At 35.5% G+C, this 24666-nt stretch overlaps 2 protein-coding genes and 1 long non-coding RNA gene across 3 annotated transcripts; all 3 read right to left on the reverse strand.

Moving 5' to 3' along the window:
* Positions 1-381: 381 nt before the first annotated feature.
* On the reverse strand, positions 382-2426 carry LOC138333496 (uncharacterized). Its single transcript, XR_011209984.1, has 4 exons — positions 2303-2426; positions 1558-1648; positions 952-1113; positions 382-775 (listed from the first exon to the last, which is right to left on the reverse strand). It is a non-coding gene; the product is annotated as an uncharacterized lncRNA (long non-coding RNA).
* A 7874-nt stretch (positions 2427-10300) lies between these two features.
* On the reverse strand, positions 10301-17113 carry LOC138333497 (monocarboxylate transporter 12-B-like). Its single transcript, XM_069281919.1, has 7 exons — positions 16842-17113; positions 15493-15781; positions 14989-15138; positions 12784-13140; positions 11770-12048; positions 11228-11353; positions 10301-10794 (listed from the first exon to the last, which is right to left on the reverse strand). The coding sequence occupies exons 1-7, from the start codon at positions 16902-16904 to the stop codon at positions 10652-10654; spliced, it is 1407 nt and encodes a 468-aa protein (XP_069138020.1). The 5' UTR covers positions 16905-17113; the 3' UTR covers positions 10301-10651.
* A 3503-nt stretch (positions 17114-20616) lies between these two features.
* Positions 20617-22183, reverse strand: LOC138332630 (carnosine synthase 1-like). The gene is made up of 2 exons (XM_069280632.1): positions 22142-22183; positions 20617-21850 (listed from the first exon to the last, which is right to left on the reverse strand). Exons 1-2 carry the CDS (start codon positions 22181-22183, stop codon positions 20642-20644), a joined length of 1251 nt encoding a protein of 416 aa, XP_069136733.1. The 3' UTR covers positions 20617-20641.
* Between the last annotated feature and the right edge of the window lie 2483 nt (positions 22184-24666).

Raw genomic sequence — 24666 nt, forward strand, 5'->3', positions numbered from 1 at the left:
AAATCCGACCAAAAGGACCGAAGGAACAAGTAAATCTTCAGATTTTGTTGTGATCTTTCTGAAGAAAAGAGTAAAGATATCAAAATTTAACCATCTTATTTTGATACAAAACGCCATAATTTTCCGACGCCAAAATATCCAACTTTACGCTATAACTTATTGTTTCGACTCCAATACCAAATGTTGATCATTGATTTAAAATAAACACCGCAATATTTCATAGACAAAGACTGATTATGTAGGACTAGTTTTAGCTTACTTTACCCGAATAGCCGATGAGGTTATGCCATGGCGCACCGTCCGTCCGTCCGTAAACATTTCTTTTAAATTGACCCCACCGCTGTGGTCGGACGGACGGAGGGAAATTGACCTGTAGTTACCTTGTGGTGAGTGGATCAATGCGTAAACAATGACCATCATCCTCAGAACACCCTTATCTCTTTGAAATGTAGTTTTTTGCCATAATCATTGCAATATCCACATGGACGAAACAAGCCCACAGGGACTCTTGTTTCAGAGAATAACATGTTTGTTTTCTTATTCCTGTTTTGTCTGATTCGTCTGACCTTTCCCCACGTCTATCTAATCATCATGCTCGATTTTGATAGTCGATTTGCAAAGTACACCCAAGCCCTTTCTCCGATGAGGTCGACATGTCGACAAGCATGGTACCACCAACCTGCATTCAAATTATTGGCACAGTGACCAACCCATTCATCGTTGTCCTTGTCGTAAGTGCTGAAGGACAAGCCATTATGTCTTCGAAAGGCATCGTCTGAAATTAAATAACATTCAAACCATAACATTATTCTAGTCTCAATGCCAATAGACTCAAACATTTCCCGAAATTGTTTTATGACTTAAAATCGAACCCAGTCATCATTCAAGTCATGTTCATTTTAAAAACATACATCGTAACGCCTTTTTTAAATTTTAATTTAGCGCACTTACAAATGCTGCCAGAGAACCCATCAACATAGAGTCTGTATTTCTGAGTTTCGTTGGCCACCTGAAATTCCGAGTACTGGACAGACGCGGTTTTTCCATTTGAATCTTCTACCTCCACACGAAGGATTTTCGGTGTTTTAGTCAAGAGATGCAGGTTATCATTTCCTGAAGAAAAGGAAAGCAATCTACGGTTACGATAAATAAGCATTCCCCTTCATTCCCCAACTCATAGTAAGGAGTGAAACTGAGTAAAATTAAACCATTATTGGTATATACTATGAAGAGGTCAGACAAACCCCAATCTTAGTGTATGAATAATGAGAATGAAATAACGTCATATATTATACTGCTGAAGAGCAAACATGTATGGGTTTGAAATGAAATTTTAAAAAAGATATATTACTTTAAAATTCATGGAAACACACAACATGCTACATATAAATGATGGATAACCTGTGCTTGGTCATAGAAGATGACATGAATTAAGTAAAGTCAAGCTAATATTGCTGAGAGAATAAGTTTTTAATGTATTGAAAAGTTGTAACCATTTTTATCCATCTTCTGAAGATCAATACAAGAAATGAAAATTTGTGTCTCACAAAGACCTACCGATCCAAAAATTTCCATACAGATCCCCAAAACCTTCCTTGTACTCAGTCCAGTTCCGGCGGAAATTTCCATTGGTTTGTCTCTGTATCACCTGTCGCAATTGTAATATTGCTGGTATTGAATAACAAAAACCAAATCGGCGAAAACATACAAAATATGTATTTAGATGGAGATTTCTGCAAAAACCGAAACACACATCATACAAAACCAAGACCAAAACAATGTTACGTATGTGTTGACAACAATACCAATATATTGCATAATTGTAACAAAACGGATTTTCAATATTGTGTCTCAGTAAGTATGATACAGCGAATAAAAAATGTCTGTCTAATAAGTAAAATAAAAATAAAAATAAACAAAACAAAATTTCATCGATGAGGCAAAACATTCGATATTCTGTTTACCTGATGGAATATCATTAAGAATTTTAACCCCTAAAATTTCAAGATACGTAACGGGCTCTTTTTCTTTGTAATTAATGCGCCGTTGTTTCAGTCATAGACGGCGTTACAAACGGCGACGTCAAAGTTTACGTTAGGCCAATCAAAATGTTTGGTGCAAACATCATTGAATTATTTCTGTAGATATCTGATTTCTCGAAACAAAAGTACAGACTTAAGTCAAAATTCAAGTTTTTCTCCTTATGTAACATATAAGAAAATATTTGACTTAAGTCAATTTCTGACTTAAGTTTGTTTCGAGAAATCGGGGCCAGAGATTATAGGACATATACCATACTTACAGTCCAAGGACCATCCTCAATGTCCGTATTACAAAACAGACTGAGACTCCTTCCATCCTCCCTCACAGTTCTATGAATTCCGGATGGAGATTCTAACTCGACATCTGAACAGTTACCAATAGCTGAAAATAAAAATCTGTGTCATAAAATTTGGAAGATCATTGTTTGAAGTTCTAGATATAAAAGTTTTTCCTGAAAAGGTAATCGAAACAAAATGATTTTAGTGCTTTTAACATAACTGATAGGTTTGCCTTCTAAATTAAACATTTCATTAATTCAATTTAAAATAAATTTAAGTATTTTAAATAGGAAAATTATCTCATGGTTAAAACCATCAATCAGGCTGCACTTTTAATTCTTCTTGCTACTTCTAATTGTTTGTGAATTGTCATCTTTATGTCCCAAAAACATTTCGTCCTAAGTACCTCAAAATGATAAAACTTTAATGGAGTCGCTTACCTTTGGAAAAGAACCTTTGAGTTAGGGATATGTCAGAATCTTTCTCGTCGAAAAACAATCGTGAGTAAGTCTGACAACTTCCCGTAGCCTCATTGTACGAAAAAGATAGACATTCCTCTGTGTTACACCGCTTGGCACAAGTACCATGATTTGGTATTCCAGTGTTTGAACTTAGATTATACAAATTGTGATTTGCCGGGGTTACACGCAATGCTCTGTAGAAAGATGCGCGTTTACACTCTACTGTTATCAATATCGCTACAGCAATCCATGTCAGGCAGTTAACTTTCATTTTTGTTGCTAAGAGAACTGCTTAAGTTAGTTAATCGCTACGAATAATTTGCAGTTGTAGTAAGTTAGTGGAATGACTTTATAAGACATGATCAACAACAGGCCGTCACTCATGATTGAATTGTTGATAGGAAGAGCTGCTATTGGTTCTCACTGGGAGAAACGGTTTCCATGTTTAGAACTGTTATTGAATGATGTTACATTAATAAACATCAATAACATTTCAGTGACAGTCTATCCGAAGTCATTTCATGTGATAAATTTGCGTCTGGTCTGCTTGTTTGTCGTTCTCTTCTCTTCGCCAGACTGCATATTGCGCAAACAAGACGATATATGCCAGTATATTAATTACATAACCCGTGAATGTTTCATATGCAATGTCACATGTACAGTGCACACATACCGACGATTACTTTCCGTTTCAAATACAGATACTTATAACCACTCCGTTAAATAGAGGATCTGACAAAATCCAATAGGAGGTCACGTCCAGATGACCTTTATACCACGTGGAATTCATACCGAATCCATTTTTTACACCTTGCTACATCAATTGAAAACGATATTTCGTCCCACTTTACATATACAATTATCTTTGTTGTGCTCTTTTAGCAAGATGACTACGTAAACCAAAATAATTTTTTTCCAAACTATTTCGTCCCCTGAAATTCACTGTCAAAATTTTGCAAGTATAAATTTGATTGGCCATTTTCAAAGGTCACCTGGACATGACCCCTATTGGGATTTGTTCAGATCCTCTTATCAGATTGTAAGAGGAGCTGATAAAAGCTCTCTAAGCTGAAATCGTATTTATTTTCCGGCAAGATGGCGGGCAGGCTGTGGTGTACAGGAAAGGGAACAAATGTTGCTTTACTACAAAATACAGTTCGCTAGTTCTATACCGATCTAGTTTAAATCCTCATCAAATAGCATCGCAGATTTCTGCGACAATTAATATGTTGTACTTATAAGCAGATGTTGTAGAAATGGGGAATGTAGTGTGTGGTGTCCCTTGAATTGTTTCTCTTACGATGGAATGAAAATGGGTCATACACATGTAAGGGTAATGTTCTTAACCCATTATGATCTAAATGAGAGGGCATTATTGCCCCATAGTATTAAGCTATGAGATAGTGGCCTCGCCTTCAGCTCGGGCACTAAGTCATCCCTCAACAATACTATGAGGCAATGGTGCCCTCTCAACCAAGCCATAATAGATAAATATGCTAAAAGATGATAACACTGATCTTTGCTGGACATCTGTAACCAACAAAATAGAGACGATCGAGATAGTCTCGGACAGTCATCTCACTATGACTCCCCATGGATAATGCTCTGAAGGACGCCAATACCAGTATGTCAGCATCCTACAAGTATGAAATGATGACATCTGCAAGACCATCTGACATAAAGAGAGTATCACTGGAGGCTCACGGTAAATCTGTTACCAATGTCACAGTGACAAACAATAAAGCCACAAGCCAAAATTGACACAGGTAGCTCTCGTCAAGAAGCCCATGGAAAAGAAAAGTTATACAATCTAGTTGAAAGGCCTTTCCAACTGCATCAGAGAGAAAACAGAGTGTATCCTATCAAGTTAGTTTGAGCAGTTCTCTGTCGTTACTGCTTCCAACGCTGATCCGAGCTTTTATGATATCTTCAAAGAACAGATTAAGATTTTACACCATCTTTGAGACATTTAAAAAGATCAGCTCACCTACACCTGTAGTATTCATAACAGGTGAGATAAATATGGTCACAACAGCAAAGCCGAACATGTATACGTAACAGGGCGTATGCTGCCAGCCAGGCTCGAACCCGCGATCCCGGACTTACTGGTCATCCGCTCTACCGACTGAACTAAAGGGAGATAACAGATGGACACTCACTGGTGGCAGGAGAATCACTTCCATTATGAATGGAATAATTGACAAAAGGACACCGATACAATCACTCACTGTCTGATGGAGCGCTTGCTCATTTTAGTCTATAAGAGCAAAAAGGAACCATAAAGAGATACCTATCACCCCAATCATCAATCACTTAGATATTGGAGGCTCTCATACCGAAAAATTTCGCCATGCTACTCCAAACACAAAAAAAATCTACAAAAAAAGTTTTCACTCCGCGTGCATTTCCGTTACTGACTGCAGTGATTCTCGTGAAAGTTCTTTATGAGTCCAGTGCCTCGCAAAGATTTACATAAGCTGTGTATCTGAACGCCAAATCCGCATTCGACGTTTTCAGTCACAATAGCCTATTGCGTAAGTCGAATAGGGCCAATATGGTTTAATATGGCGAAATATGAAATGTGTATCATAAAGAAATTAACATTTGTAAGAACAATGTTTGAATTCGTAAAGACGAAGGTTGGAGGAATTTCTAAATTTAAACAGCGAATTTCAAAGTCATCATACAATTTTTCTTGTGAAATATGTTTAATATCATAAGACCCAGAGCCCCATTTGTCATACATTACTATGTAATTATACTCTCAAATTGCCATTCCATCTGTGATTCGGCTGAATAAACCGCAGGACAAATTAACTAATGATAATTTATATGGGAGAAACAATTTTTAATTATGAATGACCAAAAATACAATAATTTTGAAATAAAATTTAATGATAAATATTTATCACATCAAAACAACACAATTTAATCAGAAATAAAATTGATATGTTGACAGAGTAAGCCGTCTGCAACTAGGATTTTAATAAAAAATATTATATGTGTTGAGATCATCAGGGATTCAGTGAACATGTATTGACATAGAGATAAATTGGTACAAACTCGTATATTGAATCAATGTCAACTTGTCACGCTAAGAGTTCATGAGATAGACGGCATCCACCGATATGAAACTAATATCACCACATGATGATGACAGATAGATATTTAACAGTAAGTTATGTAGGTTTGTCACACATCAACATAAAGCCACAGATTGTAGGCCTTAGTACCTTTACAAATATTTAATAGCATACACCGGGTAATAGTAGCAGCTGCACGCCTGGATGCGGTAGACTTGTGATAGATAAGAACACCATTTTTAATTGTAGTGATATTGAAATTAATTATAAATCATAAATGCTCAAACTTCCAATAATTTGATTTTTGAATTTTCATTTATGTAATCGATATAGTCACATAATTAGGCCATCCGTAATTTAGATATAAGCATGAAGTTCAGATCCCATTAACTTATCCATTATTGTACTTAATTATTAATATTTTTTGGTATAACGAACTACACACTCTAATGAGAAAATGTAATCATTACGACATACGGAGTTTTTTTTTTACTTTCGAGACAGATGCTGAATACTGATATTGGAATCATAGTCCGGAGGCTTAAGCCCCAGATACTAATATGAAATTTGGTACCCATTACTAAGACATAATACAAGGTATTTGAGAACGAGACCCCAAGCGGATCTTGCTGCTGAAGGCCATGGCGGCCATTTTTCAAAATGGTCATATTGAGGTCAATAATAGGTTAAAATTAATCGGTTTTGTTACGTCACATTGACACAAAAATTAGGATTCTACGTTAATTGAATTTCAAAATATTACACTATAAACTTTTTTGAGACTGCCATTTTGAAAAAAATACAATATTGTTGATTTTACTTTACTATCATCAACATTCATTTTTGCATCCAATAACCTTAAAAATTAAGGTATAGACGCAAAAATTGAATATTACATCAATTAATTTCTAAGATATTAGAATTTAAGTGTATCTACGGCGACCATTTTGAAAAACAAGATGGCTGAAAACAGCTTTTTCCAATAACTAACGTTGAAATTGTTTATTCAATAACCCTGAAAATATAAGTATATGACAACGATTAGACTTCTTTGTCGATAAGTTTTGATGATATTAGAATATAAACTCTGTCGGGCATTGACGGCTTTTACCAATTAGTAATGTTTATATTTGTATTCAGTAACCCTGAAAATATAGGTATAGAAAACAAAATACTATCAGTAGTCATTTAATTATCATTAAGTTTTCAAGATATTATAAGCTTTTGCTATTTTTATGGCGGCCATTTTGAAATTCGCGTCGACAAACAATCGTGGGTAAGTCTGACAACTTCCCGTAGCCTCATTGTACGAAAAAGATGGACATTCCTCAGTGTTACACCGCTTGGCACAAGTAACATGATTTGGTATTCCAGTATTTGAACTTAGATTATACAAGTTGTGATTCGCCGGGGTTACACGCAATGCTCTGTAGAAAGATGCGCGTTTGCACTCTACTGTTATCAATATCGCTACAGCAATCCATGTCAGGCAGTTAACTTTCATGTTTTTTGATAAGTGAACTGTTTAAGTTAGTTAAATGCTACGAATACTGTGCAGTTACAGTAGTGGAATGACTTTGGAAACTCTTTATAAAACATGATCAACAACAGGCCGTCACTCTTGAGTAAATTGTTGATAAAAAGAGCTGATGTTGGTTCTCACTAGAGAGTAACGGTCTCATACAATAAATTAAGAGCTCGATTAACTGTTATTAATTTTACCCGTCTGAAGTTCCGACTATTGCAACTGATGACGATTACAAGGTAGAATTTGCAAATTATTTTTGTATTGAAAAATATTGACGATGCCGATTCATGACTTATTACATGTTATAAATTTCGAAGATTACATATATGCGTTAGGATTGCTTTCATATAGTTTCATATAGTGCAGAGTTTCGTAGTTCCGTTTCACATAATTAGAACTGTTCATCAAAGCAGTAACTCATGCTGTAGAGACCGGTCATATTAGACGTAAAAGGTTTATAAAACATGCTTTCTGTTGTATTGTATAGTAAAAGGCCAGCATATTAGCTAACCAGCTTTCATGCTTTGATTCGCTTGATAGCGTTCGATGATATTTTGTTTTTAATTTTAAAAATCTGCATGTATATCGGAATACAATAACTGTAATAAATGATAAATATCAAATATTTGAAAGATAATTAATAATCCTATTCCTAAAAATAGAAAACACATATATAGATATTACAACAGAGTAAATTGTCAGCTAATTATTAAGATTATAGTGTTCATATGTAATCTCTAAGCTTACAGTTTCATCTTATTTATGCATCATTTTTTGTGCTGGATGAATGATAATGAATCAATGTCAAAGTCTACAATGATCTCATGGAGGCAGCCATTTTGTAATTTCCTCCATGGTCCTGACGTCAAATGTTTTCTTGCTCGTGTAAATTCAGTGCTTATTTCCATGGATGTCCTGCCTGGCATAGCAATATTAGCGACATGATAGGCTATGGCATTACATGTCATGATTAGCTATATGGCAAATGAATAAAAAGTCAAGATGTTTATCAGTCATGTTTTGTCATTGTTGGTAAAACTTCTCTAGCCGGTATCATCTTTGTCAGCCGAACCAACAATGAAAACCCCATTGATAGTGTACAATATATAAATTATTTCATAAAACTATGTGAATGTGATACTACAATATATGTTAATATTTCTTTGAATATTTCAAATTGATTTAGATTCCTGTTTGTCACAGTGCAACGAGTTTAACAAAAGTTTTTAAATTGCAGATGCAGAAAACTATCATTCCCTACGAAGGCGGAGGACAGTATAACTCTCGGCAAGCTTCGAGTCAGTCGTTGATCTCCTCCTCGGGAAGAGATTTCTGTCCTACCCTCAAGGTAGGGAAATATCCTATTAATCTCATAATGCGTTTAAAGCTTCATTATTTTTTAGACCTGTTGGATGACTGTGGGTTACCAAGTTTGATTTGCTGTATGAACCTCTCTACTCTCTCTGCTCTCCTAGATGTATTCGTTTCCCCCATCACTTTCAAATTATTTCTGTTATCCCTACCGACCCTTCCCCATCACTCCTTGTACCGCCATGCAATGCCTTTTCTATCACTTCCTTTCGTATATTTTCTATTTCCGTTTGTGCTATATTTACACTGTATACTACGGAAGCCTGTAAGGGTCACATTGAAATTTGTTTATGTCGTTAAAACGACTCAGTATGTCCTAATAATGACATAGTATCTCGTAATAACGACTTAGCTATGTCGTAATAACGACTTAGCTGTGTCGAAATAACGACTTAGCTATGTGATAATAACGATTTAACTAGCTTTGTCGTAATAACGACATAGTATCTCGTAATAACGACTTAGCTATGTAGTTATAACGACTTAGTTTCTCGTAATAACGACAAAGTATCTCGTAATAACGACTTACATATGTCGTAATAACGACTTAACTATGTCGTAATAACGACTTTGTATGTCGTAATAACGACATGGTATCTCGTAATAACGACATAGCTCAGTCGTTATTACGACATACTATGTACTAAGTAGTTCTTACGAGATACTAATAGCTAAGTCGTTATTACGAGATACTAAGTCGTTATAACGACATAGGTAAGTCGTTATTACGACATAGTCGTTATTACGACATAGCTTAGTCGTTATAACTAGATACTAAATCGTTATTACAACATACTTAGTCGTTATAACGACATAGCTAAGTCTTTATAACGAGATATTAAGTCGTCATTACGACACAACTAAGGCATTATAACTGGATACTATGTCGTTATTACGACACAACTGAGTCGTTATTACGACATACTAAGTCGTTATAACGACATAATATTTTTTCAATGTGACCCTAAAAGGCTTCCGTAGATTTTTAATAAGTGTGTCCGAATCAAATTTATACTGTGTACAACTGTTATGTACAGTGTCTTGATACATGTATATTAATGGAATAATGTTGAGTTATGGAAATCTCACATGATACCGTGCTGATTGTTACTCGATGGTACCTTTACGCGAATTTTGGCGGAATTTTACGCCATTCATGTAACAGTCCGCGCATGTGACGTCAAACTCTCGAAATGACGTCACAAGCGTCAGATAATCAATTTTATTAGAAACATATGAGCATTCAGTTTTACCAATTGTTTGGTTGTTGTTTTTTTTTATGAAAACAGTATGTACCGATAGATCATCGTTTGTTTTGATATAACCAACTTTGTTTTTATGCGGATTAACATAAGAATCGGCTTTGAACCAGGAGGCCAGATTTTAGATAATGGAATAATGTTGATTACAATTAAAAATCGCATAATGCATTCTTTTGCTTGTTTTATTTGTTTTATTAAAGATTTATTACGTCAATATTTCACAATATATTTTATATTTCTATTTTCAAAATAGCCACAATCAGAACAAATTGCACTTGATGGGTTTTCTCTTTTAATTTTCAGAATATATATAACAATGACAATAAGAATAACAGCTAATAAAATATTTAGCATAAATCAAAAGGTAGGCTTTTTAAACTGGAATGTACCATGGAGTTCCAACGGTCAAAACCCAATGTAAAATACATTTGTTCATCCTTAATAAGTTTAGATATTTCAAAATATGACGGTAAGTCTAGTGACTTTGATCTATCTGATAATCGATTGTATTTATTTATATTAAAATATGAATCTTACAAACATTGTCGCCATCATCAAGAAATTCTGGTTTCGGTAATGATTGAAATAAATAAATATTAATGTTTATATAAGTTACTTCATGATGTCATCGATCGTTCTCCTTCTTAACTTTCTTACGTAACAGCACGAACCGGAAACCAACTGCTAGCAAACCGGAAGTGAGAAGAGCTGATCCGGATAAGTAGAAGGATGACTCGTATCCAATGGTCGATCTTGTGTCAAGAGTATCTGTATAAAAAGGACATAATTAGTTTTAAATGTACGTGGAAAACATATGTTCCAAACGTACTTAGTTTTGTTTTGTTATTGGATGATTCAATAACAATGTTTTAGTTTTGTTTTGTTATGGGATGATTCAATAACAATGTTTTCAGTCCATCTTACATATTGTTATGAAATAAACAATAATAATAACGTCTAAATTTTTACTCTCTAGATTCATCACATATCTTTATGAACATGATATTGTGCTGTATAAAAAGCTGGATATCGCTTAAGTGGGTATAGTTATAGAGTGGCGATTAGACTCATTAATTGCCATATATCTCTATTAACATGATCTTCCTTCAAGTTTCTGGATGTAATTATAGAAATCTGCACATAAACTCGCACAGCTTTCATGATTCCCTGACCAAAAATTTAATGACAGAAAACAGCATACCACTGATTTGTAAAGATATCACGTGACCAACACCGGAAGCTAATCCCAGGATTCCCTCCACGATTCGAATTCTTTGTTTACCAAACGCATGTGGTATAACATTGTCGACGAGAGCGATAAACACACCTGCAGATAGAAACACTTAAATACATTAATCCAATAGTAGTTACAATAATACGCCAGTAAGGAGATCAGCATAGCGTTGACGGATATGCAGGCAAGTGCATTTATTAAAATACGTTTGATGAAAGATAAAGGAACAGAAACAGAAAAGGTCTTGGCAATTCTAGAGTACTGGATTACCAAGACTTCTGGTATACTATTTAAACAACTTTTTTAATACAAGTTCCATCGATCCAACGTAAAGCGTTTTTAATGTATCAGTTTGCATGCGCTCTTTATTTCGTTGCTTCCATTATCCGTTTAAAAAAGCACGAAAACACCAAGCATCAGCGCGCCATGTATACGTATTTCCTACATTTACCAAGCAGAACGAAATACAAGGTTTTGTATATGCGTAACGGCAAAAATTCAAAATTTACCTGAGGCCATTCCAAAGGTTACAGCGTACACGGCTACCCAGGCGACCTTGGACAGAGCCGGGGCCTGGAAGGTCAGCAGACCGGACAGTATGTTGACTGGTCCGAGGAGCCATAGAACGTCCACAAGACTGAATCTGTGCCAGAAAACTAGCGACAATAATCCTACCAGGACGCCAACAAACGGTAGGATGACAATAATCTGTACCGAGAGGTCATCACCAAACTGTTTCATAGGATCTTGTAGTATTGACTTTAATTCAAACACAGGAATAGGTTTTCCTGAAACAGACAATAAAAAGCTATCCGACAATTCCTTCTTGAGAGACTAGGTAAAAATAAAATTTAATTTTACATGAAAACAGAAATTAATATTCCATCAATTTCAAAATCAAGTCAAATTATTTTCATAAATTGAGAAAGAATTGCACAACAGGCATTGCCTATGTAAGTGATCTCCCATTAATTGATTCTAAACTCTTTAGTAGGGGACGGAACTGATTTTAAACAATTATTTGACTTCCTATCATGAGCTAGTGACCCTCCCTGTATACGACGAAGACAAAGTTTTAATCCAAATTAATGATCCTTTTTTACATTCTATATAACAAATGGCAATCTTGTCAATGGGTCAAGAGTAATATCGACGTATCAACGTACTCGTCTTCTACAACGTTTAGAGCTAGATTAAATCTTGCAGTTTACACTACGTAGCACCAACGCTATATTGGTGAAACGACATCATCAACTAGTGACGATGGACTCGCGTCAAAGCGAAAATAGATGAAAATCACATTATCGATGAAGTGTTTTCTTGTGCATGAACTAAATGGGCTTGATTTTCTTTTTCTTTTGGCTCCTGTTATATACAGGACATTTACGGATAAAGTTAAAGAGATGGAGGGAAACGGGGAGAAAGAATAAATACTGTCAGTTCCTACCCTTCGAATTCGAACTTATTACGCATTTGATCATTCGCTCACAGCGACCCAAAAACCTTTGGAATTATATACATACCTACTTGGTCCATAAAATAAACAACCATCAACAGGTACAGTGCAACGTCTTTAAATATTGAATAATCTGTCAAGCCGAGCAGACGACGAACTCCTTGGCTCTTGTCAACTGGAGTTTGTTCCGTGACTGGTTTTAGAAGAACGCAAGCGGCCCCTGCAATCACCATGACGATCAACTGGTATCGATACAGAATCCGCCAATCAATGTTGATTTCTGGTATAAAAGTGATACACGCGAACAAGATGGCCGCAACAGCGTCCGCAGATCTCACCAAGACAACATAGCGAAGACGATGTTTCTTGAAAGTTTCCAGAATCGGAACTATAACAGTTAATGACAGCAATGCGAAACCAATTCCTGAAATTAATAAAGATATTTATATATGTATCCATCAATCAAGTGTGGAGTATGTATGGCGGACTTACACAAGGTACCTAGAATGGGGCGTTGTGCTACTGCAGGGTGAAACACAATATTGGTTTCAACAATATAGTACAAAGTAAAGCACAATTACGTTTTAAAGATACGTGGCGAAATAAAGAAGGACTGTCAATTTGGGCCCTTTCGTGACCATGACCGATAAGCATTATTTTTTTGTTTACAGATATCCGGGAGTTAAGACATCATGATTTGACATATGATTAAGGTCAGGTCGGAGTTCCTTGTGAGTTATGGGGGTATAAGCAGGAGGGTCAATTTTCTGTTTGATCCAGTTCAGCTAGAACAAAATTATGATTTTGAATAATTTTTCATGAATTATTATGCGTTGATATGTTGGTTATGTATGTCTTCTTTATCTACATTAGATGTATGATAACAATAGAAGAAGACAGTAAACATGTTCTATATGTGTGTGATAAATTATAGAGAACGCCTAGATCTTTTAACTTTATACATGCATCTAACATGTAGGGTGGTCGTTGGTCTTTCACCCAGCCGACCGCGCTTCGATCCCTGGCACGGACGATATGACTTACTGTCAAAAATTATTTGCATATTATTTGCATATTATTTGCATACTATCAACTTAGGTAAAGAATATTATGGATGGGATGTGATTGGGGAGGGGGAACAGGGGGAGGGGGAGTTTTATTTTTTTATTTATTGTTTTTATTGTATGTTTTCTGTGATATATTATGGCATCATAAGAACTTTATTCTTGCATAATTGGCATTTCATAAAAGTATTTCACAGTGGCTTATTTTTGGACAGTAAGTTATATTTTCCAATTTGTTTTATTTTCAAAATATAAATGCATGATTATTAATGAAAAATTAAATCAACTCCCGGATATTTGTAAACAAAAAATAATCCTTATCGGTCATGGCCACGAGAGGCCCAAATTGAAACTCCTCCTTTAAGTGGAATTTTAGAGGGAGAATATATAAATCTGACCGCGAAGAAGTGCTCAGTTGATGAATCTATTAAAGCTTTGAAACGTCATCATTTCTTGCTGTTCAATGAATTACTAGTGCTTGTTTAAGTAAGTATTCCTATACATTCTATATTCTATAAAATATTAAACTTCTTGAATAGCTTAAGTTTTAAACATTAAGTATGCTTACACCGCCAACGAATCATGATTTTATTCTATTAAGAATAGTAGCAGAAAAACTAGATTTCCTTTTAGTAACAAATACTTACTGTATACTATTACCGTCTTGAAAAGTTTGAGCTTCTTATTCTATTTTTTTTTTATTCCAAAACAAAAGTATCTAAAATATTTTATTGCAGAAACAAAACCCATGGTACTATGGAATGAGGCACTGATTGCGCAGAACAAAAGCAACATAAATGTATTTGTATTTTGGTGCTAAATAGACAATCCCCTGGTAAATACACACAATTAAACATCAGTTATTGTCTAAATGATAAATATTGACGATGCTTTGAAGCATCTGTAACGGGCATTTACAAAAGACATGATAAGGAGTCTAGTCTATATATAATATCACTTTTTGAGTTGCAAAACTTCATCACCGTGATGAACGCTCATCTGAAGGCTGAAGGTAAGTAGATGTCAAGAAAGACCTTAGACAGAAGAACGGAAAGAAAGGACAAGAACCGAGCCATCTTTTCATTAACGATCGTGTACTTGGGATGGCATAATATCTTTATTGTAACGCTTTGTATAATATAGAACAGTATACAATGAGGGACAAGGAAAGAGGGTTTCAAAGAGAACACATGGAATACAATAAATACCTGCCACACCGCCAACCAGGAAACCAATGCCACCCACTGCCACACGTGGTACCCAGGCAGCTATAAAAAGTCCGAGACCGACAAAGGAACATCCCATAATACCAACAACACGATAGCCGAGGCCTATCATCAGCAGGGAGGCAACAGGGACTGTATAGAAGAAAGACATTGTATTAAGTACTTATAAGTCTATAGCGCTGTTAGTTTTAGATGTTAATAATTACTACTGCAGACCCTTACCATCAAAATTAATTCATACACGACATCAGAAAATGGTGAGCATATCAAAGAACTAGTTTTAAAATTTTGTGAACTTGGTCTGCTCACCATATTGTTATGTATAATTTCAAAATAAAAGTAAAATATTTTTATAAGCATGATATAGTGTATTTTAAGTAGACAACTAATAAAGAAAATACTTGATTTTGAAGTTTTTTAGCGTTTCCACGACATAACAAAGCAAGCACATCATTAACTTCAATATAACATATGTAACATTCCTACCTCCCAAACGTCTAGTGATAACCAACGCCATTCTGATGTCGTCTGCCTGTTCCTCACTCAGATCAGAATTTATCTTCCCGAGGATTGCCATGGCGAATACAACTGACTGACAAAAATTGATGAGTGTGCATCCAACAGATATTAGAATCTTCCTTCGTTTAATTCCGGATTCTAGGAATTCCACTGCAGCCGCTGGCACTTCCGGTTCATTTGCGCGTGGCAAATTCATATTTGTTGAAATCGGAGGAGAATTTGGAGGTGACATTGGCGCCTGAACGTGTTCGTAGCCCTGAAAGACACATTGAACACAGAGTTACTGTAGTATATATGGATAATTTTCGCGGGTGTTTCATTTCACAATTTGCATGCATAAAACTTCCACGGTGTTGTTATTTTCGCGACATTTAGGCTTCTAACAACAAAGTTTACGATGTACAAACTATTACCCACGGATTAAATTTTTGCGATCACTAGACCTTTGCGTGATTAGCGTAAGTTCCCCCCTCGCGTAAATTTATACGTTTAAAGTATACCATTGTCGTGTCATGTACAACTACCGTTATACTCAAAGGAGTTTCTCAGATAAGAGTCGAAATGATACTTTCGGATTAGGTTATAGTCCAATCTGAAACGCTCTGCTCAATAATTAGGTGATCCGCATTCTATTTGCACAATATAAATCTATTTGAAAATAAGTCTAAAACTATACTGTCTAAAAATCGGCACAGCAAGGGATTTGGTTAGCTTACTGTATATTACTGTATAAAGACAGAAGTTTGTGTTTCTGAATTTGTTCACTATGGGGTATAGCTAGATACCTTTCCCAGTTATATATACTAGATACATTTTTAATTTCTGTTAAAGTTATACAAAACATTTGTTAGTAGAAGTTGGGGGAGTAGTGCTTTGGGTCAAACATTGGACTAACACTGAGACCATGGAATATGTTTAAAATTGCAGCATACATTCCTTATGACATCATTATATTATTCAGATTGTGATTGCGGAATAGCAGTGATTGATTCTTCATTAGCTTGTGTGTAAAAATGTCGTTGTTTTCTATGAGACATATATGACGTTACGTCCACAAAACCATGACGTAAAACAACCTGTCTTTCTAGATTACAAAGCAATACTTAACAATAGGTCGGGGTCAAAGTTGACATTAATGGAAGTCGTGAATCACAATCATATCGGTAAATAATTGTATGTGGTACAGGGCTTTGCAGGGTAGAGCATTCTCCATGTGACGACCATAGTGGAATATGTATAATTTACAAAAGATGCATACGTTACACAAAAAAGATGAAAATATATAAGTAAAATAATGAAAGTAGGCTTAATCTCACCTCATCATAGTCCTCGTCCGAATTGTTCGGGTCATTCGCCATGGCATTTACGTAAGTATGCATTGTGGCAACTTACCACAACGGAATCAGATCACAAACTTTCTCTGTAACTCCCAGACAAACACATCTTACCATGGACGACCCCTCCGTCGGCATGGAAACATAATTCAGGGAGACGTACATGTAGATGATAGGGGGGAAGACAGAGGAAGTACCCTTCCGATGTAGTCAGGCAGGTTACAGTACACAAACTGACATAAACCTAACTACATATCTTTATATACTTATCAAGCTTACAAGTGTCGCTCTTGAGTGGATTTCACTTCTATGAGTCAGCTACAACGATCTTCCGCATCATGTCAGTTACTCTAGCTTCGATGTATGTGGAAAGACTATAGAATTTAGATGATATAGAATATAATATAGGATCCCCAATAGCAAGTACTAGGGAGACAAGTTAGCAACACGGTTAGAATTACTCCGTTACCACATATTTACTATTTGAAGTAATTCGTATCTTGCAGACGTTCGTTTGAAAAGATTCCATGTCACCAGGAACATACCGTTAATATTACTTCTTTAACCTAAATGTTAATTGCATGTGCGCAAAACGTAAACACGTTTCTCTAATTCGACGTTTTGCATTATTATCGAACTGGCAACCACTGTATCACAGAATCATCTTAAACGCTGTCCCAAAAACATCTGGATCAGCTTATTACGTCTTTGCATATTACAGAGTTGTCTCCCTTGCGGGTAGGTTTCGATTATGACGTCATCATTTTGTGAATAAAATTCCGGTCGTCTTCTCTGAAAAGTGTGACGTTACACTCACAAAGACATGACGTCACAATCAATACCTACTCACAAGGACAGATAAGTCTGTAAAATACAAATATCAATCATAACTGATCATCGTCATTACTGGTTACACAGATACACCATCCTAATCTGTATTGTACTATAATACTCAATGTATGTATATAGAAAACATTAGATGCGTCGAATGCAATCAGAATTAGAAATTATGTTGTTAGGCATACTTGATAAGTCAAACTTAAACTTATTTGAAACTATAAATTATGATATTTTAAAGATGCTCCACCACTGACAATGGTATTTTTTCACTATCTAAAACAAGAGCAGACGATTTAGGTATTTTTCTTCAGTTACAAAAGTTACTTACTTAACACCATTACCACCATTGGATAGTTTGAGCTTCTAATTTTAATTCAAGTTAAAAGTATGAAAAATAATTAATTGCATCCCGAAAAAATTCCGTCGCACTATATCCTATATGGAATGAAGTACTGGTTGCGCATGCACCAGCGGCAAAATAAATTATTTTACATTATTTTCTGTGTTAATTAAACATATATATACACGATTGAACACCAATTATTGTTCATTTATTCTCTGTAAGCGGTGGGCATCTTTAAGAAAAAACAATTTGAGGCATAAAACATTATGTATTTGCATTGATTGTGTTATGGTACAACATTATAATGTATGCTATGATATAACATGCACAAAATGCTAGAGGGTACCTGCTATGTGTTTTTACTCCAACATATGGAGAAATAATTAACTAATATAAAGCAATGTTTTAAAGAGACCCTTTCTAACTTTATAACCTGTCAAAACCAAACGAATTGTTTGTTTGACATTTTCATTTTCCAGACAGGTGTTTAATAAAAGATTTGTAGACTATGTCTTCCAATAATTTCTAGTGAAAAGATCAGTCTTTAAAAATACTAATACATATTAAAATCAGTTATATTTCTTGAGTAGTCTGGTAATGTCTGAAATAACACTCTTTTGAACATCTGCAGTCATAGTATTTAAAAATAACTCAAAATCAGTTGTAAGATACTTGTTTCCATCTTTACTGGCTCAGATATTACACCATTATACAATACTGATCTTTATAAGTTCATGTAACAGGGTGAGCAGAAAGCTACAATGCGAATGTATCACTATGTACATTCAAAACCTGTTATTATATCTCAATGGCAACGCTGTTGCTTATTTTTTGCAGTCCGACAAATATAGCAATGTTCTTGGGAAACATGCATCTTTATAAGTTCTTTAACCAGACAAATACCAAATTATGAATTCACTTGAATAGAGTTCGGTATCATAAAACAATTATGTCCCTCTGTGTCGGGATAAATCTTCGCCCTCGGGAAAATAACTCTTTCCAGGCAGACAATTATAGATGTATCCCTCCACATAGGGCCTTACTTGTTTAATACACTACTCCCCATTTCAAACGTATTCGCCCCGACACATGTTCTCTCCCAAGGAAGACTACAAATACTGCCACTTGGAGTTGTCTACGGCACCAAATGTAACAGAGCGAGAGTAGTGTGCCGCCAGCTGGGCTCGAACCGACGACCCCGGGCTTTCTGGTCCGCCACTCTATCGTCTGTGCTTAAGGGTAATCACCCCTAGCGCGAAGCTAGTAGGCGACCGTACAACTATGTATAATGAATACCTGCTAATGCGTATACATGGACCTTCAAATGTTCTATAACTTCCCTGTAAGACCAATATCGTATAATTTACAAATATTCCATTTATGCTAATATCGTATGACTAATAACATTCCATTTATGCATGTAACGGTTCAATGAACTCTGAATAGTTAAAAATTTGAGTAAACTTATTTAAAAGACGATAGAATGATGTTCAGACAAATTACTATACTTACACTGTATCATCTTACAATATTGAATTAAATCCACACATTTTGATTCGATCAATATAAGGTCAATTGCTGTGTAAAGACCTGTTACAGTTACTATAATGATATAATTTTTGAACCAATAGCCAAGTGGTTTTGTAGTACTATAACAGAGAATATCTAAGACACAGATTTAAAAAAATCAAAAAGCCTCAGGGACCTGTGCGAGGGATTATTTAATGTTGCCCTTCCGAAATATCACATTTTAAAAATTATGCGTTTCTGCATATTTTGATTTGTAAATTTAAATTATTTTTTCTAGAGTCTTTAAATGGAGGCTTATTTTTAGTAACATCAACATTTTCTCCGAATTAGTACACCCACTTCCGGTTCTTGTACACCAAAACTACATGTATTTTGTAACTACTTTGACAATAATATCAACAAAAGATCATGAAAATTTAAGAAATTCTGAAATTGGTGAAGTTGTCATATAGATGATGGAAATTTAAGAAAATCTGAAACTGGTGAAGTTGTCATATTAAGGTAAAACTCTTCGAGGGTCTATTTTTAGACACGTTCCAGCAAATACTACAATTTTGCTAGCAATTTATATTTGATTAGGAAAACAATATTATTTATTTCAACCACATTCATGATTACATCTCCGAAGTGTAGTCTAATATTTAAAACAATTTATATTGATAGATAAAGTGAAATGGAAGCTTTGGGGTGCCTCAATTAGAAAATGTAAGGAAATTCTATTGTAGATGTTTTACTTCTTTCGAATTTTTATTCCAATGGTTCAGAAACCTGATATGATATTCCCTTATCCAGTGCTCCGACAGGCTACCTACATCAATATCGAGAAGATACAATGTGTGCTGTCCATGATTCCCTCATAGTTCCAGCATTACATGTAACTATCAGAATATTTCTTGGGAGCTATTGTCTTGCAGGAATACCTGACATTCAGCTGGGTGGAAGCAGTTTTGAAGCGTTTCTCGAAGTAGCGGAGAAACGTAACTTTAACTCAATTATCTTCTAAGAAGTGCCTCATGCACTTTCAGAACATATCAGCGTGCCTGTCATGGTATTCATATAATAATATCACTTATTCATCGATAACAAAATCAGAAAGATATAACGGTACATCAAAGAGAGAAGTATGTATTCCTAAGTCATCACATATGTGAAGAAGTGCCGTTTTCGCGTCTTGCAAGCTCTCCTTCACAACCGAAACATTGCACACGGTTTTTATCGTCGTCATACTTTCGTTGTTGTCAATAGACTTTGAGCCGTAGAATCTAATTCCTTTCGATTTGATAAGTTCTTCAATTTTGTTTCCAAATTCGGCACCGCAGAGTAGATGTTTGTGGACAGGCCAGTGACACGTGATGCCTATTACATGTCCCTGTGGTTGGAGCTCCGGGACAGGTGGTCGAATCCCTACAGAAATAATTATTACATACCAAACAAGATCGAATCCGTAGCAGGAGTACATATAATCTCGTATATAATTCCCACCCATCCTCCCATTTATTTCCAGCAATTTTGATCCTTTTGTTGTCATCTTCATTTCTACGTTAAAAACGCCATTGCGGAGACCAATTTCGATACAACAGTCAGATGCTGCTCTCTGTAGTTGGGTGATCTTGTATGAAGGCAGGCATGACGGCATGGACATGGATGTTTCTAAGAAAGATCCTGGCCTTGTAGGACCGTTATCTGAAACAACTGCCGCGATGACCTCCCCTTGATAGAGGATGACTTCGATATCGTGTTCAGTACCATCAAAATACTCCATTATCATCATTGGCTCTCCGGTTGAGAAACCAATTGTGCGCTTCATGATCAAATTCAAACATTCTTTTTCATTCCGAACCAGCTTTACTCCATCTGCATGAGCTCCATGTTCTGGCTTACAGACTGCAGGGAGTCCGACAACACCAATGGCATGTTTCAGTGTTTCTTCGCACATGACTCTGGCAGACCTTCCGGTGTATCCGAATGTACGAGGATAGTAGGGAACACCAGCAGTTTCTTGTCGAAGGAAACTGTTGATCAAATTTTTGCCTCTAGCAATGATAGCCCCTTTTACTCCAACGCCTCCTGCCAGTTGAAGTTTGTCGCAGATATATGCAGTCAGTGGTGCACATTCATCTTTAAACGTACAACATCCATCAATATTCAGACGAAGATCTGTTAATATCTGAACTATTTCGCTTGCGTATGTGTGATCAAGCTGGTGGTTGGTAAAATCGTACTGAATGTATTTATATACATTACCAGGTGGAGAGATTTCAGTTGAAACAAGAATAACCTGGGGACAAAAACAAGATACATTACTGAAATTCTCATGTTAATTATAAATAAATAAAGATTTTGGTTTAATAAATAGCACTCAGAAAAATGAGCATTTCAATCGGATAAATCATTTGAACTTGCTATAAGGGACTCTTTCTACGCCAATGTATTAGTATACAATATGACTGTAGCTCATTGATATTTCCTATAAACCCCACACTGACTCTAAATGTTATTGAAACATATTGAAACAGAAATCCATTGGAAGTTGAACAGAGCATCATTTCACTACGTTAAATGTATGAACCGTTTTCCTCTTCTTTTTACCATCTTTATCGTTGTGTTTCATAAACAATTCACAGTAAACGTTTTAAGTAAATCTTAACTATTAATGATAAAGAAATTTCGATCAACGTATTATTTGAAGTATCTTGCGTCCATCTAAAACCTCGACTATAAGCAGATATACATCGAATTACTTTAACTCCATAACTTGTAATGGAAGCTCGAATAAATCTTTGGCGATCATCTCGTCACCGATGATTAATATGGTTTTGTTTTCTAACATCTTCATCTCTTTTTCCGTCAAACTGTGTCTCCCGATTTCTTCCATGGTCTCTATGTTAAAGATGAATCTGGTCTATCTACAATATAACAACACAGCAACCATATCTAATTATCGCTTAATAATGTAACAACTGCAATTATTTATATCTTCAACAATCCCAGCACGGAATATTAATAACGGTCTCAACGATCTTAAAACTATTTTATTGCAATTCCTATGAAGTATAGTTCTGGATCGCGTCGATCCACAGTGATAGCTCAATTTGACGAGCATCCGGCTAGTTATTTTGTCTTGTTTAAGCGTGTTTTTTAATCATTACCGAAGTAATTGGATGAAGATTTCCAGAGTGTCATTTAGGAGGTACGAACCATATCCTGTTTATCAGGACCGATCTGAAGTCTATTTTAACGTGAAAAATGTCCCCAAAAATCCTATGTTCGGAAAGTCGTGTTTTCAACACCCGAAAAATCAGAAAACGTAAAGAAATCAGACTTTTGACCATATTTAAAGTACAATATCGGCTATTTTTGCAATACTTGAAATATGAAATCGAGTATATAGTAAGACAATCTTTAGTTTAGTACAAATAAGTTGACACTATACAGTTATTTCAGCTAATTCAAGAAAGAGTTTAGTTAGCATTACCATTTTTGCTATTTTTTGATGCAAACATTTATAAAATCTTACCCTGAACAATATCAGTTTATTTAATTTTTCTTTGATATGAATGCATGACCGATAATACATAAGCCAGAACAAAAAATCGATATCAACCTGTCAAGTTGACTGATCTTGCAATTTGAAGTGTTTTTATATCTAGATTTCCGACAAAACACACATTTTGGTAGCTAATATTTCGGAAAATAGTAAAGCAAATACTTCCAAAGTTGTTTTATCCTTTTTTGTATATTTTGTTCTTGTTATTTTGATCATTTGTTATAAAAATGGTATAAATATGCACATGTTACTAGTGGGGCGACAACTGAAGGTGTATCGCTGATCAAATGAAGAGACTTGCGAAAGGGAAATAGCTCTTAGAGCTATTTCATTATGTTAGGAAATCATTTCACAGATTGAAGTAAATTGAAGTAGATCTGATAAAAGACAAGAGGCCTATGGGCCTTAACGGTCATCTGAGTTCGGATAAAGAATGAAACAAAGACATATAAACACAATTCAAATGCTCATCAGGCTCTTGAAATCAGTAAATGTTTAAAGAGTTTTTGATTCCTTTACATCTGTAGCATTTACTAGGAAAACTGAGCAAAATAATACTCATACATGTGTTTTCCCTATATAAACTAAAGTAAATTTGACCCCCTCCCCAGGGAAAAATCTGAGATCCCAGGGTCACTAATATATGAAGAGTATTTGGTTCCAACATATCTTTGAATCCAGAAGATGATTTTTCACGGCTTCGGTGCTCGCAAATTCATCAAAGTACATCGTAAAACTCATTTTAGCCATTCTAAATCGTAAAATTTTTCCAAGGGGGAGACCGCCGGACCCCCCAAACACCAAAGTTTGGCGCCTTCAGCGCTCGCAAATTCAACAAAATGTATCGTAAAACTCTTCTCTGCCACTCTAAATCGTATATTTTTTCCCCGGGGAGACCCCCGGATCCCTCAAACACCAAAATCTCGCGCCTTCGGCGCTCAAAAAATCATCAAAATACATTGTAAAGCTCACCTCAGTCATTCTAAATTCTAATATTTTTCCAGGGGATACCTCGGACCCCCCATACTCGCATGCTAATTTGCGTATTCATTAATTTCCTGTTAGCGACGCCACTGTGTGTACGAGGATTATATGTAATACGTATATCAAGTATCTCCTGTGGGGGGGTTACAAAATATTGAGGATCGTTGCCGATGATGGACGACGGACAAAAGGCGATTAGACTTGCTATACCTTGCATAGTAAATACTTATAAGGCCAAAAATAGGGTTGGTAGGTCGGTTTCTTTTCTTCATTTCTTTCTTTCTTTTTTTGTTTCTTTCACTCTAAGAAATGGCCGGAACCAAAGTCTGAAATCGAAATTACGACTTTTAATTTTTCTGTAGGAAAGTGGAAAAAAATAGGGTCGAAGGTAAAACATCAGGGTCGGTCGAGTTACCCTAAACAGGCATTTTTTGGCCTAATACATAGAAGAAAATCATGACCGAGGTAATATCAGGTGTTTAGGCATCTAGGTTCTGGATAAAAAGTTTAAAAAGGCTTAAAGATTTTAGCCTATTTGAATTCTGTGTCCTTGAATGAAGGTC

Source organism: Argopecten irradians, chromosome 10, assembly GCF_041381155.1.
Source record: "Argopecten irradians isolate NY chromosome 10, Ai_NY, whole genome shotgun sequence".
In the NCBI taxonomy this organism is placed as follows: Eukaryota; Metazoa; Mollusca; class Bivalvia; order Pectinida; family Pectinidae; genus Argopecten; species Argopecten irradians.

What these genes read in the sequence shown, in the direction of transcription:
- LOC138333497 (XM_069281919.1), bottom strand. Translation starts at nt 16,904, where the DNA reads ATGCATACTTACGTAAATGCCATGGCGAATGACCCGAACAATTCGGAC. An exon ending in CGGACGAGGACTATGATGAG is followed by an intron (nt 15,782 to 16,841) that starts GTGAGATTAAGC and finishes TGTGTCTTTCAG; the next exon opens with GGCTACGAACACGTTCAGGC. An exon ending in TTATTTTATGGACCAAGTAG is followed by an intron (nt 12,049 to 12,783) that starts GTATGTATATAA and finishes TGTCTGTTTCAG; the next exon opens with GAAAACCTATTCCTGTGTTT.
- LOC138332630 (XM_069280632.1), bottom strand. Translation starts at nt 22,183, where the DNA reads ATGAAACACAACGATAAAGATGGTAAAAAGAAGAGGAAAACG. An exon ending in GTAAAAAGAAGAGGAAAACG is followed by an intron (nt 21,851 to 22,141) that starts GTTCATACATTT and finishes TTTTGTCCCCAG; the next exon opens with GTTATTCTTGTTTCAACTGA.